Source organism: Cynoglossus semilaevis, chromosome 7 (assembly GCF_000523025.1).
Source record: "Cynoglossus semilaevis isolate Cse_v1.0 chromosome 7, Cse_v1.0, whole genome shotgun sequence".
Classification (NCBI taxonomy): Eukaryota; Metazoa; Chordata; class Actinopteri; order Pleuronectiformes; family Cynoglossidae; genus Cynoglossus; species Cynoglossus semilaevis.
The window spans coordinates 3,802,575-3,817,098 of record NC_024313.1 but is presented as its reverse complement, the minus strand read 5'-3'; the positions used below and the strand labels follow the sequence as shown (position 1 = coordinate 3,817,098).

Genomic DNA, 14,524 nt, shown 5'->3' with positions numbered 1-14,524 from the left:
TAGCTTGGTTTACAGAGTAGCTCATCATTTCAATATTTAGTCATTGGTCCGTTGAAGTTTTGAATGGGAAAAAGCTATTCCACACACACAAAGATGTTATTCCTTTTCAGGATTTAGTTTATGTTGTTTACCACCGCTCCGAGTCAATGAAACATTTGCAACTTTTCCAAATATCACTGTGTTGAACTCCCTGCCTAACAATGTGTATGAGATGTTTGTTGGTTATTTACGTCACCTTTTGACAGAATAACACATCTGCATTTGTGTCTTGTTATTGTGAACTTGTATTTGACTGACAATCATGAGTTAGCATAGATTCATTAGGCACGGGTTTTATTGTATGGTGGGGTTTTTTAATGACTGATTTTAATCAGCTTTTAAACATGTCGTCAATGTGTTTTTTTAATGTGATTCCAAATGTATGTTGTTTAAGTTTTTTTTTGTTTGTTTTCAAATAAAAGCCCTGCCATAATTTGATACCATGTTCCTGATTATTTAACGGTCTGAGTGTTTTGTAGTGTTAAGTAAATAATAACAGTTTTGTGTGCAATGGTTACACACTGTCAGGAAACAACTTTATATAGACTTTAATTCACCGTCACAACTAAATTGGCAGATTATTTGCTAAGTCTTCAAGACATCTGCTTAAAAACATCATCTTTATTTGTGCTGAATTTATCAGCCTAAATTGCCTGGATATATAATTAGTTCTGTTAGGCAGCCTTTAAAACGTTTTTTTACTAATGAAAATGTCTTAAATAAACCTTTGCTTACATATTGTGACCACTAGGGAGCAATATTAGACCAAGGTTTGAAGCTCTTCTTTTTTAAATTTTGACTTATGATTCAGTCATTCAATAGTAGAGTTATGTGATTGTACATGAATGCTTTCAAACAATCCTAATGTGATAAATACTGTTATTCTGAATAATTAGTATGATTGGTTGGCACACAGATTTTACTGCACCAGTATTTCATCTTTGGATGAAATGGGTGTAGATCGTATACCTTAAACGTATCAAACCATATATTTCAATAATTTTAATATGTGTGTGTGGTTTGCATATGGATAGAATTGTGTGGAAGAAAACTGAGTTTCACCCTGTAATCTGCATTAATTGCATATTCCTCAGTTAAGACAGTAAGGAGAGTAACATGTATTGAAATGTTAGATACTAAATGCTGAGGATTAGGTCATTTACAATTTATACAAATGTAAATAAAAAAACTTAAGGTTAAAATTTGCTAATTTGGTCATGTATTTATTATTACTATTTACTAGAACAGTAAGTGTTAAGACAAACATCAAGTTAAATTAACTTCCACATGACTTTAAAATTCAAGTACTTTAGTCACGGTTGGAGGTTTTCTCTGAGAGTGTATATGTGCTTAGTCTCAGCAGCTGAGGGCCATTCCTGTGACGATGGACAGGAAGGAGGATGTGGCGTAGGTGGAATCCAGAAGAAGGTTCTCCAACATCTTCCTGCCTTCCTCTCTTGTTCTTACTGAACACATGGCATTTTGCCACGTGGGCACCAGTCTGCCAGCTGAGCAGAAAAACAGAAAATTACAATGGCCTTCATTTTGTTTCTTCACAAAATAAAATAAAATAAAAAAACACATACATAAATGAACTCATGCTCCATATTCATGCATCATATTTATTAATCCATGGACAAATACATTTGCCCCACTATTAGCCAGACAGAGCAATGAGGAATAATGTAATAAATTGTAGATTTAATGTAAAATAACACTTTGTGTACTGTGTCATTTTCAAATTTTATATTTTATTGATGCTGTTCTTTGGAATTTTCATATGATAGAATGGTTGACTGAAGTTTCTGTAATCTTACCAAGTAAAGAGTCAATGCTTTGCATCCAGTTGAAGATCTGCAGTATGTGGTTCTCTGTTTCGCTCAGATCAGGAATATTAGGAGCAACGTCGCCCTCCTGTTTACATATAAAAGAAAGAAAAGACATCAAATTTCATGTGTGGATATGTAATATAGTGTGAACATTCAGTCAGTTCAAGAACTGAAGTCGTGTCATCTCATACCAGCAGGATTCGACTTGGAAGAGGAGTTATGAACCGCACAGAGTTTTCCAGGTTGGACTGAAAACGTGCTGCGGCGACGTACTCTGCTGAGTTCAGCCAGCTGTTGGAAAACGACAACTCTGTGGAAGAGAAAAGGTTCCTCCTGAAAAAGAGAAGACAGGACAGCGATGAAGATATGATTCATAAAACTCAGTGGAGTTAAAATCCTAAGTACTATACATTACACTTAGAACACTAATACCTGGCATTGCATCCAGAAGATGAACGGATTGAGCTCGACTGGGCAGCCCAGAAGAGACCTAGCACGGCATCCTTCCTCTCATTTTCAGGCAGAGTGGGATCCGCTGGAGTCACCAGATCCTGTAAACAAATGCACAGGAGTTTGTTCAACAACATCAACTCTCCATCCTTGTAATACACACTGTGTTTATACCTATATAAACATATATGTATATATAAATATATATAGTAGATTTTAAGGCATCTTTTGCAATTTTATTTTATATTTGTCATTTGTGTTTTACTAAAAATTGTAATATCCCAAGTGAGTGTTTTTCAAATACCTTAAAAAAGGCATCCCATTTACTCATGGCATCAGGGAAGCTAGCAGAACAGTCAGCATAGGTGGTGCAATAGTCCTGCACACCAACAGGGATCTGCAGCTGTACCTAATAATAATAATGTCACAAAAAATCACATTTATAATCATTACCACTCATTACTACTTAAAATATGTATATCCCTTTGACAGCAGGGGGCGTTTATTCATTCATATTATTTACAATTACCTGAATTTCAGGCCCCATTAAGCCCTGCTGTGCAGCAGACAGAAAGGGCATTGCAGAGACAAAATAGTTTGCACCTAAAAAAATGTTACATTTTATGGAGTTAGTGTTTTCTCCCACACTTTATTTATTTTTTATATATATATATATATTTGCTCTTTCTCTCTACTTACAGCCCCAGAAACTCTTGGTAGAAATGCACATTGTGTCTCCAGTTTGATGGCCACATGTGGTTTCAGCAGTTGGATCGGCGAGACGACCTGCATAATTCATTAGCCTTGCATCAACAATCAGGTTCATCTTTTCATCATATCTTCTAAAACTGACACCTTACCTGATGTAAGCATCCATGCAAGCTCTAGTGGCAGGCCCCACATGGGACTGTCTGTGGGGTTTGGTCCCATGGTTCCCATGTATGGGTCTGTAGCAGCTATCATCAGCCGATAGAGGGTCAAACGGTGAAGGAAGTGCCATGGATCCGGGTTAACAACCCCATTTTCTATGGGCAGATCAGTCAGTTGAGTTCCAGTGTGCCCCCATAATATGGGCATGCCATTTTCTATCACTGTAGCAGAGCTGCTGAGGGCCACGGCATAGGCCAGGAGAAGGCAGGCAACAGTCAGGCGCATGATGGAAAAGGAAAGCCAGAGACGAGAGTTGAGAGTTTGTACTCTGAACTGAGTTCTGGTTCATATGTGCAGAGCTTATATACACAGCAGCAAAACATGTAAACAAAAAAACAGACAGTTATGTAACATTAACCCACATGACACAGGGACAGTGTGCATATTAGCTAATCCATGTGCCTTTTGAAATACTAGGAAAATAATCAACTTTATTAGGAACAAAGAGCCTCACACATGTTTTGTGTCCTTCATTTTATGTGAGAACCATAATCCACAGTCTTGGGCTGCTTTGCTTGATAAACTTCCTAAAGTTTTAGATTACTGAGAATGGCCAAATAGTTACTTTGTAAATATGTATTTTCCCTAATCATTTATCAACTGTTTAGTAATATAATTTGCACTACCTGCAAATAATATTTGTGATACAAAAAACATTGTTGAAACAATGTGAGATAATCAATCAATTCACACTTCTCTATCAGGTCTAAAGCCATGGTACAGTTTCAATGTCATGTTGCACATGGCTTTTATCACACACTGCAGTTCTAGAACAAAAGGTCAACAGACGATGATGATTGAATTGGCCTCTTACATGCATTGACCAATTGTACTTGTCTGTTTTGTCAGACCTTTGATCAGCAAACGAACCCAGGTGAACGTCTCCATGGTTGACCTACATGAACCTGTAGGACAGCATGTGAAATGAAACATTAAATTCAGGACTAACCACGGATGGCTTAATTTACAATACAAACTACAAGCAGGTGCTTTTAGAATATGCTTTACAAAACCGACATAAAATCATAATAAAACATATTTCAATAAACATTATTTAACTGCAAATCACAATATGTAAAATTGTTAGACTGTCATTATTCACAGTCCTGGTTTATCCATCCATCCATCCATTTTCATCCGCTTATCCGTTACCGGGTCGCGGGGGCAGCAGTCGCCACCCAAATCACATTGCACCGTACCAAACCTTCCTGTGGGTGGTGAGTCCACTGGAAGGTACCAACCGCCCTAACCGGGATTCGAACTTGCCCAGGAGGTGAACCCTGGGGTGTCCTGGTTTATTCTAAAAAATATTACCTACATTTGGTACTTCAGTTATTTTCTCCACAGCAAAATCTCAAAGTAATTACAAAAAATATATATAACATATTTGATATATGCAAATTTTGCTAGTCTTCTATTCTTCTTCTTCTTCTTCTTATTATTATTATTATCACCAAGTCGCTGTTTTTCGGTCACGTGCCCCTACTGCGCCGCGTCATGTGATCGTAGGCGTGACAGAAAAACCCGGAAACAAACTTCTGCTGTAAGAAGTCTCGATAGGTAAAAACAAACTTTAAGTCTTTAAAATTATTATTTTTTAAAAAGAGAACAGCAAGCGCACATATTAACGTAAAACGCGATGTTTTGTTGACGTTTTCTTTTTAAAGGTGGTTAAGATAGGTTTGATCTGAATAAAAGAGGGCATTTGTTGAAGCAAAAGGTATTTGATGCTACGACTTTGCTGCTTCTGTTGATACCTGCTTATGAATCATCAATATATTTGATCCAAGTTAAATTATTTTAAGTCTACTGAAGTGTTTTATTCGTTTTGATTCTCGTCATACGATGCAAATCTCTGTGATTTCCGCATTTTCCCTCCGGCTACTGCACACATACACATTTGTAACACGTATAATTGCATATTTCTAAACATTTGGTTCCGTAGAATCTGCATGTTTATTATTTCCTAGGTTTTATTCCGATCACAGTCTCCGCTGCAGATGTTTCGTACCACAGCCATGTAGTTTCAGTTCTCATGAGTCCACAGCAGAGGAAGTGTGCATGACCGGTGAACAGTAACCCAGCCCTGGTCATTTACACTGTCAGCTATTCGTGGTATTACAACACAGTGCTCGCTGACGGCGTAGTGATTAACGATATATTAAGGGACTTATAGTGGGATTTACACAAAATGTTCTGTTAATTTCAATGCAACACTTAAAATCTAGTCTCTGTTTATATAATGCTAATTATGATTTACCTGGTATGCTAGCTGTGAGATGTAAATGAACAACTGTGGTGTTGTGTCTGTTCACAGATCACCAACATGTCTTACTACCCAGGAGTCCCGGAGGAGCCCAACGCCTTAGTTTACAACATCAGCTCCAATATCCAGAAGCTCACACAGCTAAGTAATACTAACACACACTCACAGAGGCATACTCACTGGACACAGACACCTACAGCCAAATTACTGACCTCTTTCTTATTCCTTAGCCACTGAGCTGCAGAGGGCAGTGTCTCTGCTGGAAACAGAGCAGGATAGCAACCAGCTACGACAGACATTGTAAGTGAGTGGTTTGTTAGCATTCATGCATATCCAAAACAGAAAAATAAATTCAGACATTACTTTTTTCTTATCTAACCAGAACACAGAAACAGCAGCAGGGCAACCACTTAGCCAAAGAAATTGAGCGACTCCTCAAGACATTCAGTGGACTTCCTGTCAGCACCGATCAGGTACTGAACCTCTCTGCAAGATTTACTGAAAGAGTCTTTCATAACTTTAACTCTGTGGTTAGTCTGGTGACATGTTTTCTCTGTGTGTCTCTTAGCGACAGAGAAAACTCCAGAAAGATCGTCTCTTGAATGATTTCTCAGCCGCCTTAAACAACTTTCAAAAGACCCAGCGGCAGGCGGCTGACAAGGAGAGAGAGTTTGTGGCCAGAGTCAGAGCCAGCTCCAGGGTATCTGCTGTGAGTAAGCCACTGTGCTGCAGTCACAAGGGCAAGAGCAGAATTAAAAACAGCCACACAGACTTTTTGCGTCAAAAGAAAAAAAAACTGTGTGTAATCTATAACAGGTGTGCCTTGAGTTTTAAATTATTTTATTATCTAATTTATTACATACACAATTTAATACACTGGAAGGAAGGTTTCACACTGAGCTCAGGTCTTGCTGTGCTAAGTTTATTGCTCCGTAATTGTGACTGTTTTAGAAACACAGCTCCTCCTGGGAACCTGCTAGTGTGGCAACTCTGCTCCCTCATCAATTATTCCAGTACACAGAAAAGTACCAGTACCTGCTGTGATCACACTGATAAGCAGGAACACTTTCGTACTGTTTTTAAATGGTGGGTGAGGAACAGTTTTAGAGGAGGAGGAGAAGGAGGGAAGAAAATCTCCAAGTTTCACTTGCTCTGTTGCACCATGCAACTAGATGTGAAAACAAACTGTTCTGGAGATGCTGTGTGAAATTATGTTTAATGAGGCGGTGACGCCAGGGCTGATTTCCTCCACATAACACCTTGCACATTCTGTTTTCTTCAACAGGGAGGCCAGGCTGAGGACAGCTTTGGAAATGTGTCTCCATTTGCAGAGTCAGTTCACTCATTACCGTTATTGTCCATTATGCCAGTGTTATTACGTGTCTTCATTTTGTTCACTGCATGTTTTTGTTCCTGCAGTGATTCCCAGATGCAGGCTCAGGAAGAGGCCATCACTGAAGAAGACCTGAGGCTGATCCAAGAGAGAGAGTCGGCCATCAGACAGTTGGAGGTACCAATAAGAAAAATAAATAAATAGAATCCTACTGGATTGTGATTACAATAAATAGAATCCTACTGGATTGTGATGAAAACTGATGAAAAGTGTTGTGATGAAAACTGAAAACGGGGTTTACCTCAACTGTTTGTCTTTGTGTTCTGTGATCAAGTCGGACATTGTAGATATCAATGACATATTCAAGGACCTGGGGATGTTGGTGCACGAACAGGGAGACATGATAGGTGAGGATCTGTCACTTACTGAGCTAAAATTTGTTTAAAAGTAGATACTAATAAAGTCCGCCTTCACTCTACCGGAGCTTCTAGGGTTTTCTAAACGGCACTTTCTCTACTTTTATACCAACTGCTTTGCAGACAGTATAGAAGCCAACGTGGAGAGTGCAGACGTCAATGTCCAGAGCGCAACACAGCAACTTGCACGAGCTGCTGAATACCAGGTAACAAAAAAAACCACACACCAGGCGTAAAGAAGAACATTTATAGAAGAAAAAGAAATATTCATTTAGGAGGGTTTTTAACCTATAACCCTTGGTTTATTGTAGTGAAGTAAGTAAAAATATGGTCTGTATCCTTTTTCATAAAATGTCATTTTGACCTTCCCTCTGCCCCACCCTCCCTCCAGAGGAGTTCACGGAAGAAGATGTGCATCGTGATGATAGTGTTGGCTGTGTTGGCTACTGTTATTGGACTTATCATCTGGGGAGCCACCAAAAACTAAGACCTAGTCCTGTTCCTCCTCAGACATCAGCCTGGACTAAGAATGAAGTGCCGACCTTCCTCTCCTGTGCTCCTCCTCCTGCTCCTCTGTTTTTTATTAAACGGCCTGTCTGTCTGACCTCACGCTCCTTTACTGTAAAATGAAGCTAGCGTAGTTTGCTTTCTGGCTTTAACTGGCGGTAATTGAATGAAGTGAAATATTTCGTTTGATTTCCTCTTATGGTCACACATATGGTCATTTTGGCTGAAAATTGTTTGTGTGCTGCCTAAATATTGTTGAGAATGTTTTCACTGAGCAGTGAGAATATTCCAAAACATTTCTTTGGCTGTTTTCTCCTTGGATATATCTTATATATATATATAGTAGGATAACTTGTGAAATGCATATTTACTGTTTATACATGACCAACATGTATAGCCAAAGTGAAATCCTCAGTGTAAAAATACAGAATATAAGTAAATGTTGCACTTACAGATATATTTACTAAAGGTTTATAGTTGATTAAATGTTATTTTTAAATGATAAATCCATTAGTACTGTACATGTTCTTCGTATTTCACATCACATTTCACTGTCAGCCAATCATGTTCCAAACCTGATTTACTACACTACAACTTTGTTTGCCAAAAACACCTTAAATGCCCTTTTCCTTTGCAATAATTGCTTTAGCTACAACATGAGTGCTTCCTTTAGATCACTCTGAATTAAAACCAACCCACAATTGATTGTATTTTTTTTAAATTGTCTTACGATCAAAAGCAACTAGTGCAAAAAAGAAGAAGACAAGTTGTAGAGAAGGTGAAAGGTGACATTACTGCCACAAATGATGGTCCAGATGTGTAGATACTGATGTGACTGTATCCTGAATGAATCAGAAATGGAAACATGTTGAAAAAGGATTGGTTGATTATCATACTATTATATTCCTCAATAAAATGATTGAGTGTAACACTGTTGGGTGTTTCATTTTCCCTCTGTTTATCAGTGATTTGTTAGCAGCAGCAGCAGCTCAAACTCCAGAAAGAAAAGTTGACTAATCAGCTCATGCTGCTCTTTGTCCTCCACATCAATCGCCATAAATCTCAACTACTTTCACCAGTTGCATCCTACATTCTGTTATTCAACCTCAACACTCCCTTCGTTGCCACAACCAGTCAACACGTCAATAATCATGGTGACCTAATCGAATCCAATATCCAGCAGTAACCGCCACCTCTTTAGTCTAAAACTAAAGCAGAGCCAACAACAGACACGTGTGGAACACCTCAGGAGGCCTACTGTGTGATTTTCCATGAAAAAACTCACGTCATACTTCATCTCCTCGTTAACCATTAAGAAAGAAGGGAGTGCATTTCAGACGGACATGAGAGTGAGATCACAGGGCAGGTGAGAATCATGTCGGAACAGATGCCGTTGATGTTGGAGCGAGCTGTGGAAGTAACGGAGGGCTGTGATGCCAGAAAGTAAAGCTTTCCTTGGCACGGAAAAAGAGGCAAGAAGGATTTGGACACTGTTGTGAATAAATCAGCAGGTAGAGGGCAGGTTGAACTGGACGTCAAATAAATATGGGACAGGAAATATGTTGAGCTGGTTACACGTGCTGTTGCTGCAGGGAGCGGAGCATGATTTTCCCTTCAAACAGAAATGTCACAGAGCAGGTGGTGCAGGGATTTGTACGGACACTCGCGGAATTATGAGCTTGTTTCTCAGTTGATGTAATTTTCCTCAACATTTATTTTACTGCTTCATTTAATAAAAACATAGCTCCATACGATGTATAATTGTAGCAGACAGGAATCAGGACTCACAGCTGCTGCTCACCGGTGGATGAATCTCCTTCATTATGGAAACGCGTTTGAAGTACAGAAGATCTTTTTACCTGTTGACGTGGAGGAAATGAGGAATAATTACTGAATACATTTGGACATACAGCAGAGGCCTCACGTGATCCTTTCACTCACACCAGGATGTGGATAAATTGCAGAAATAACTCACCTGCTCAAAACATTTTGTCCAGCAGAGTCAGGTTGTCAGTGCTTGTTATAGTTGGCATCCTAATAGAGAAAAATCATCAACGTATAGTTTTGGACAAAGTATTCACACAAACCACAAACAAATACTCAGTATTTTTAAGTATTAAGGATATGGGCAGATAATGATTTTTTTTTTTAATTTAAGACAAATAACCAAGTGGAACTTAAACAAACAACAACAAAAAAACTCACACAAACCCTGTTGTATTTAATGTCAATGGAAAACTGCTTACATCTACAATTTTGTTCCTACTGTTTGCTTACTAAATTGCATATAAAACATTTTATTAATTAATTAATTGATTATATAGCTTACTTAATTAAGTAGTATGCCTGAAGGCAGTGGAAAATGTGATACTGCATAAGTACTATTCTGGCGGATTTAAAATATGCAGTTTACTTGGTACCTAATTGCAGTCAGCAGGGGGCAGTACAGGATTGCGAGGATAATCATCAAAATATTACTGTATTATTCCACTATGTAATAATTCTCAATTATGTTTTTTTTTTCATGCAGGATTGACATTGAGCATATACATGCACGATATCCTATTGTGTGAAAACAATCCTGGACCAGCTTTCCCAGCTTCTTAATCACAAATGATCAAAAAATGTGGTGTAGTCATACTCCCACAACAATAAGCTTTGAGCTTTAATCAAAGTTCTGCAGGTTCTTCAAAGAGGCCGTTTGCTCATTTTCGGGCTCTTCAATTGCAGACGTGCCCTTAAGCCAGACAATGGGTTCTTTGTCTGCTGTTGGATGCAGATCAGCCAATAATGACTCTCATCAGTTGCAGTAGTAATGGGTATAACGTGAACATTATTGTTTTAGCTGAAATGGTTATAGCAGAAGCTTTGTCCTCATCAAAACTGGATATTATTTCTACACTCCTTTTCTCTCCTATTTTCCCTTCTTTTCCTTCTCTTGCCTTTTTTCATGTGTCCTCTGTACAGAGGCTGCTTCTGTACGTTGGATCGACATAGCTGCAAAATGTTGCCTTACCACTGGATGACATTAAACCCTGCCCATGGTACCTTATTACACTTGGACCTCTACATAAAAAACAACAACAGCTAATGTCAGGATTTGTGTGTTGTGTCTTACTAAGAACAAAATCCTGACCAGCATCTCAAGACCTTGGGAGTGATTACCCCAGTCTCCATCCTTATTCCTGGCCTTGTAATCCTTAAACCTGATCCAGAGCCCCAGAGGGCAGCATTCCTCCCATGGACCCAGGAATGTAAACTTTACTTTGGAGTCCAGCTGTGGACTAGCAGGAGGAATGCAGCGTGTTTGCTGTTAAAGGCTCCTCTCTGTGGTGTGTGTACTCCCCTTCCTCCCTCTCATAAGTCATAAATAAAGATGAGTTACAGCTGGCACTGGGAGAATGACAGTTGGCGCATGAACAGAAAAACATGCAGGGCAGAGAAGTGGGTGTGTGGGTTAAGTAGATTTAGTGGTTTATTCTGGTAACTGCTGGTGTTTTTCTGAAGGGGAAGTAGCTCTCAGGTATGTGAACGGGATGTTCCACGCTGAGGGGAAACCGCTGCGCTCACCTGCAGATTCAAAGAGAAAAACAGTGAAAAAAAAAAAAAAACACACAGACAGACAGACTCACTATTTCACTTTTTTTTCTGCTTCTGCTCCATTAAACAAACAAACAGACATACAGTAATGGAAGATGATGGGAAAGAAAAGCTCATTTACGGAACCTGTCTTTCCCATCATCTCCTGTTCCTGTGTTTACACGGTAGTCCTAACTTCACCATCACTACCTCTGTTTTTTGAATCTGCAGTGACCTAAAAACAATTAAGAACATATACTACACTTGTCACTATGAAAGGTATATCTTATAAATAATTATTTTGTGGCACAGATTCAACAAGATGCTGGAGAATTCGTCCACATCCATGATACGAACATCCCGCCCCAACACAGAAGAACTGCTGGCCATGAAGAGTAACATTTGACACTCAAACTGATGCTTTTTCTTCCTTTTACAGCAACTGCGTGGCAACCTCCCATACATATTTCTTTGCAGGCATCTGCCCCACCAAAAAGGTGGTGCCCCATGTGGCAGCTGGTGCTGTCTGTGATATAGCCCTGGCCCTGCTGCAGACAACCTTGAATTAGACAATTCCCAGGTCAAATGGTGCACTGATTTATTTCTGGGTAACAAAGGAGGAAGTTAAACAGCCCCTCTCCCTATTCACTGTTTTTCTTTAAATTTTTACACCTCGTGTGAACAAGTTAAATACCATTCTGGTTTGCTCACCTCAAATCATAGTCTATATGAAGGAGGCAGTTTGTATAGAGGAATGTAACCATGAGAAAAAAATGCAGGAAGACAAACTAAAGTGACCTTGTGTGTCTCAGCCCACGTCATAACCTTCAGCTGCCTCACTGTTGGTGGGAATGATGAATAAGAGAAGGCAACTATGCAATTGAGGAATAGAAGTGTGTCTTCTAGGTGGCCATTATGTTACCCAGGAAGGATGTGGGCATCAGTCAAACCACACACACAGATCGCACAGGGATACAGATACACACACACACACACACACACATAGTAAACACACCAAAAGCAAGGCCTTTCCCAGCTGCGGCTCTTGTTATTGTAATGCAGTGGTAGGGAATAAACTGCAAGGTCTTACCATAGGAATTAGAGACTGGGTTTGTACATTGGTCGGTATTTACTTCTTGGTTTCTATAATAGTGAGTGATAAATTGTGGGCATTTGTCACAGTAAAAGCCAGAAGAATTCTACTCTGGGTTCATGAGGAACTGGACTCATATTTGGAGAATTTGGATGAAAAAGGAAAAACATGCCAGTGGAGTTAGTGAGACGGTGTTCCGACCAAACTGCATCATTTTAGGCAATTAGGGAACCAAACCTACATCATTTTCTGTGTTTGTTTTCCCCCTTAACTTCCTAGCTACATGCTGTTTAATTTATTTGAATGTGCTGGCTCGGAGGGAACACTGAAACGTAGAAAAGTAATGGAAACGGCAGGCCAAATACTCTCTGAGTTCATGCGAAGGGAAGATACACACTGTTTCAGTCGTTCATACGGAAAACACCAGATTTGTGATTAAAACTTGTTTAATATACGTGATTTGAGTCATTTGAGAGACGTTTGACGTCAGCAGTAGACAAAGCTAACAAAGCTGTGGGTCTGAAGATTGTCTGAACAGGTATTTGAGTGGGCAGGTGGGACAGTGGGGGTTAAAGGTTAAGAGGGGTTGATGGGTGGAGCAGCAGTGAAAGCTGCTCAGCAAACACAGCCTGCTGTCACAAACACGTCACAAACACGAATAAACCACACGTCTGTGAGAGTCAGAGTCTGGGGAAGTGTGTGAGAGAGGGACAGGGAGGCAGGAAGGTGAGGAGAGAGCTCACAAGAGGGAAAGGGTGAAGGAGGGAGGCCCTGAGTTTACTCACAGTGATGTGATATGTTCGTCATGTTTTCATACTGGAGGAGTTCTCAGACGGCTTGTTTCCATTTTACTGTCTGGCATTTGTTTTTAACCGTCCTGATGGATGGATGAACGGACTGTCAACAACAGACAACAACTGACAATCCAACAGAATATAGAATCATCACATCCTGCCAGGAATCATACAGCTTCACTAGCTTAAAACGGAATTATGTTAGAGTTTACACGCTGCAACTCCATCTCTGTGGACCATTACAGTACAAAACAGAATGAATGACTAGTGAACCAAAACATTTATAACAAATGTTTAGTCTTTAGGCTAAAACAGATCTAGCTTAGCATCTGGGCAACACACCTTGCCCTCCTACTGAATATGAAGTCTAATTTAGATTTTTTTTTTTATTGTAATAAGCATTATTATTTAAAGATTTTTTTGCATCATATTAAAAGAACATTTTATTTTCAATTTATGAATCAACAAAAAGTTACTAAGACTCATATACACATGTATCAAAATATATAAGAAAGTTATAACAAAGTAAATAAGAGTCATTTAGTTTTATTTTTTTAAAAGACCCTACTAAAAATGATCCGTTGAAAAATCAGTTGTTGCTTTGACATCAGTTCATGTCACACCTTCTTTCTTTCTATCTTTGAAGGATCAAACAGGACCAGTTCAACCAAAGAAACACCAGCCAAACAGGATCCAAACTAAATCCATTCCCATGTTTCTCTTCTGCGACCGGTTCAATCCGACCCTCAAAGGCACAAATCTGCCACCACATCAAATGTTTTCTTTTTAGATCTCAGTAAAGACTCACACTTTTTGCCTTAATTTATCCTGGGAATATTTGCCAAGCACACACTCTCTTTCATCAACACCCCAATTCACACATACAAAGTTACACACATTCATAGCCGGCCGCTGCCCCTCACAACCACAGGCTTTCACTGTTGATCCAGTGGGCTGCTCCCCCAGACCAATAAGGACGTTAAAGAAACTGGCTGAAGGGCATTTCCATAGTACTAGCTGAAGGAAAGGAGGGCAGCTCACACTGGACTCACTGATCTACAGTGTTCGACACATCTGGGAGCCAACATTTCACTTCTCATCTATCTAAATTTAAACTTTATGAGCCTTCACATGCAAGACTTTTATTTGTAAGATATTGTAAGATATATATTTATAAGCAAGATCAAAATTGAAACCATTTTTAAAATTTGATATTGATGTAAATTAGTTGATTTACAGTAAAAGTGAATGAGGACTCACCTGTTTATATACATCTGTGAAACAAATG

At 39.2% G+C, this 14,524-nt stretch overlaps 2 protein-coding genes and 1 long non-coding RNA gene across 4 annotated transcripts; 1 reads left to right on the top strand and 2 right to left on the bottom strand.

The window, feature by feature from the left end:
• Positions 1–324: 324 nt before the first annotated feature.
• LOC103380756 (protein LEG1 homolog) lies at positions 325–3,538 on the bottom strand. Its single transcript, XM_008312831.2, has 8 exons — positions 3,179–3,538; positions 3,018–3,104; positions 2,848–2,921; positions 2,623–2,727; positions 2,301–2,419; positions 2,060–2,201; positions 1,857–1,953; positions 325–1,547 (listed from the first exon to the last, which is right to left on the bottom strand). The coding sequence occupies exons 1-8, from the start codon at positions 3,471–3,473 to the stop codon at positions 1,396–1,398; spliced, it is 1,071 nt and encodes a 356-aa protein (XP_008311053.1). The 5' UTR covers positions 3,474–3,538; the 3' UTR covers positions 325–1,395.
• A 1,171-nt stretch (positions 3,539–4,709) lies between these two features.
• LOC103380753 (syntaxin-7) lies at positions 4,710–8,699 on the top strand. 2 transcript variants are annotated; one of them, XM_025056916.1, is made up of 11 exons: positions 4,779–4,808; positions 4,916–4,968; positions 5,566–5,659; positions 5,745–5,814; positions 5,897–5,987; positions 6,083–6,223; positions 6,800–6,846; positions 6,934–7,024; positions 7,182–7,254; positions 7,387–7,469; positions 7,655–8,699. In XM_025056916.1, the coding sequence occupies exons 3-11, from the start codon at positions 5,575–5,577 to the stop codon at positions 7,748–7,750; spliced, it is 777 nt and encodes a 258-aa protein (XP_024912684.1). In that variant the 5' UTR covers positions 4,779–4,808; positions 4,916–4,968; positions 5,566–5,574; the 3' UTR covers positions 7,751–8,699. The 2 variants fall into 2 exon arrangements, with proteins under 2 accessions (XP_008311047.1, XP_024912684.1); XM_008312825.2 differs by lacking the exon at positions 4,916–4,968 and having other exon boundaries at positions 4,710–4,808.
• LOC112487223 (uncharacterized) lies at positions 8,479–14,323 on the bottom strand. Its single transcript, XR_003050119.1, has 2 exons — positions 9,746–14,323; positions 8,479–9,629 (listed from the first exon to the last, which is right to left on the bottom strand). It is a non-coding gene; the product is annotated as an uncharacterized LOC112487223 (long non-coding RNA).
• Positions 14,324–14,524: the final 201 nt, after the last annotated feature.

What these genes read in the sequence shown, in the direction of transcription:
- LOC103380756 (XM_008312831.2), bottom strand. Translation starts at nt 3,473, where the DNA reads ATGCGCCTGACTGTTGCCTGCCTTCTCCTGGCCTATGCCGTGGCCCTC. An exon ending in TACCAAGAGTTTCTGGGGCT is followed by an intron (nt 2,922 to 3,017) that starts GTAAGTAGAGAG and finishes ACATTTTTTTAG; the next exon opens with GTGCAAACTATTTTGTCTCT. An exon ending in TCTTCTGGATGCAATGCCAG is followed by an intron (nt 2,202 to 2,300) that starts GTATTAGTGTTC and finishes TCTCTTTTTCAG; the next exon opens with GAGGAACCTTTTCTCTTCCA.
- LOC103380753 (XM_008312825.2), top strand. Translation starts at nt 5,575, where the DNA reads ATGTCTTACTACCCAGGAGTCCCGGAGGAGCCCAACGCCTTAGTTTAC. An exon ending in AACCAGCTACGACAGACATT is followed by an intron (nt 5,815 to 5,896) that starts GTAAGTGAGTGG and finishes TTATCTAACCAG; the next exon opens with AACACAGAAACAGCAGCAGG. An exon ending in CACGAGCTGCTGAATACCAG is followed by an intron (nt 7,470 to 7,654) that starts GTAACAAAAAAA and finishes CCCTCCCTCCAG; the next exon opens with AGGAGTTCACGGAAGAAGAT.